Genomic DNA, 854 nt, shown 5'->3' with positions numbered 1-854 from the left:
TATATATATATATATATATATATATATATATACATATATATTTCGTATTATTATTATATTATATATATATATATATATTATATATTATATTATATTATTTTGTATGTATATATATATAGAGAGAGAGATATATATATATAGAGATAAATAGCTAATATAGAGATACATCTCTATATTATACTCTCCTAATAACATAATCACCAATACTCATAATAGTCGTGCTATGCACCCTTGCTGTCAGACGCCAGTATTAATTCCTATATTTTCACTATTCTCGCTATTTCGAATTCAATTCGTATTTCAGTTATTCAATTTCCGCCATTTTCTTCGTTTCTTGCAGAAGCTAAGCGGTATAGAGACACAGACGTTAGTTCAAGAATTGAGATTCGTGAGAAACTACAGTGTAAGAGCTTCAAGTGGTACTTAGAGAATATTTATCCGGAGAACTTTCTGCCAGTGAATTATTTGACGTTTGGGCAGGTAAGCAAAACATTTCCTTACTTCTCAAAATATACAATATGCACCTCGCGTGTATGTACCATCCCTGAACCCAGCCTACCTCTAAACATTTTCACTTTTATTCTAGATAGGTAACACTCTTTTACATTTACCTAAGAGCTAGCTCTTACCTAATGTGTATAGTATTTTTAACATCGTGTAACATTGGTAAGAAAAAAGTGTTATAGAACAAGATATTAAGCATTCCAGTAATGTCAATGCATAACACATATATATATATATATATATATATATATCAGAAGTAGATAATAGAGAACTCTATTATCTACTTCTGATCTAACCCTAGATCTAACCCTCTAGATCTAACCCTATTATCTACTCCTGATATATATATA

General features: G+C 29.0%; 1 protein-coding gene across 1 annotated transcript in view; it reads left to right on the top strand.

Annotated features, from left to right (window-relative positions):
• LOC106820118 (polypeptide N-acetylgalactosaminyltransferase 1-like) overlaps nt 1-854 on the top strand; it is a gene marked incomplete at both ends in the record, with an annotated part of 4,234 nt that overhangs the window by 1,641 nt on the left and 1,739 nt on the right. The window contains 2 exons of the mRNA XM_014824670.1: nt 217-247; nt 341-480. Of these exons, the coding sequence (XP_014680156.1) occupies nt 217-247; nt 341-480 (171 nt within the window). The remainder of the gene's footprint in view (nt 1-216; nt 248-340; nt 481-854) is intronic.

This window comes from Priapulus caudatus, unplaced genomic scaffold (genome assembly GCF_000485595.1).
Source record: "Priapulus caudatus unplaced genomic scaffold, Priapulus_caudatus-5.0.1 Scaffold7229, whole genome shotgun sequence".
NCBI classification, from domain to species: domain Eukaryota; kingdom Metazoa; phylum Priapulida; class Priapulimorpha; order Priapulimorphida; family Priapulidae; genus Priapulus; species Priapulus caudatus.
Note: the sequence above shows the minus strand (reverse complement) of the source record. Positions and strands in the feature narration are given on the sequence as shown.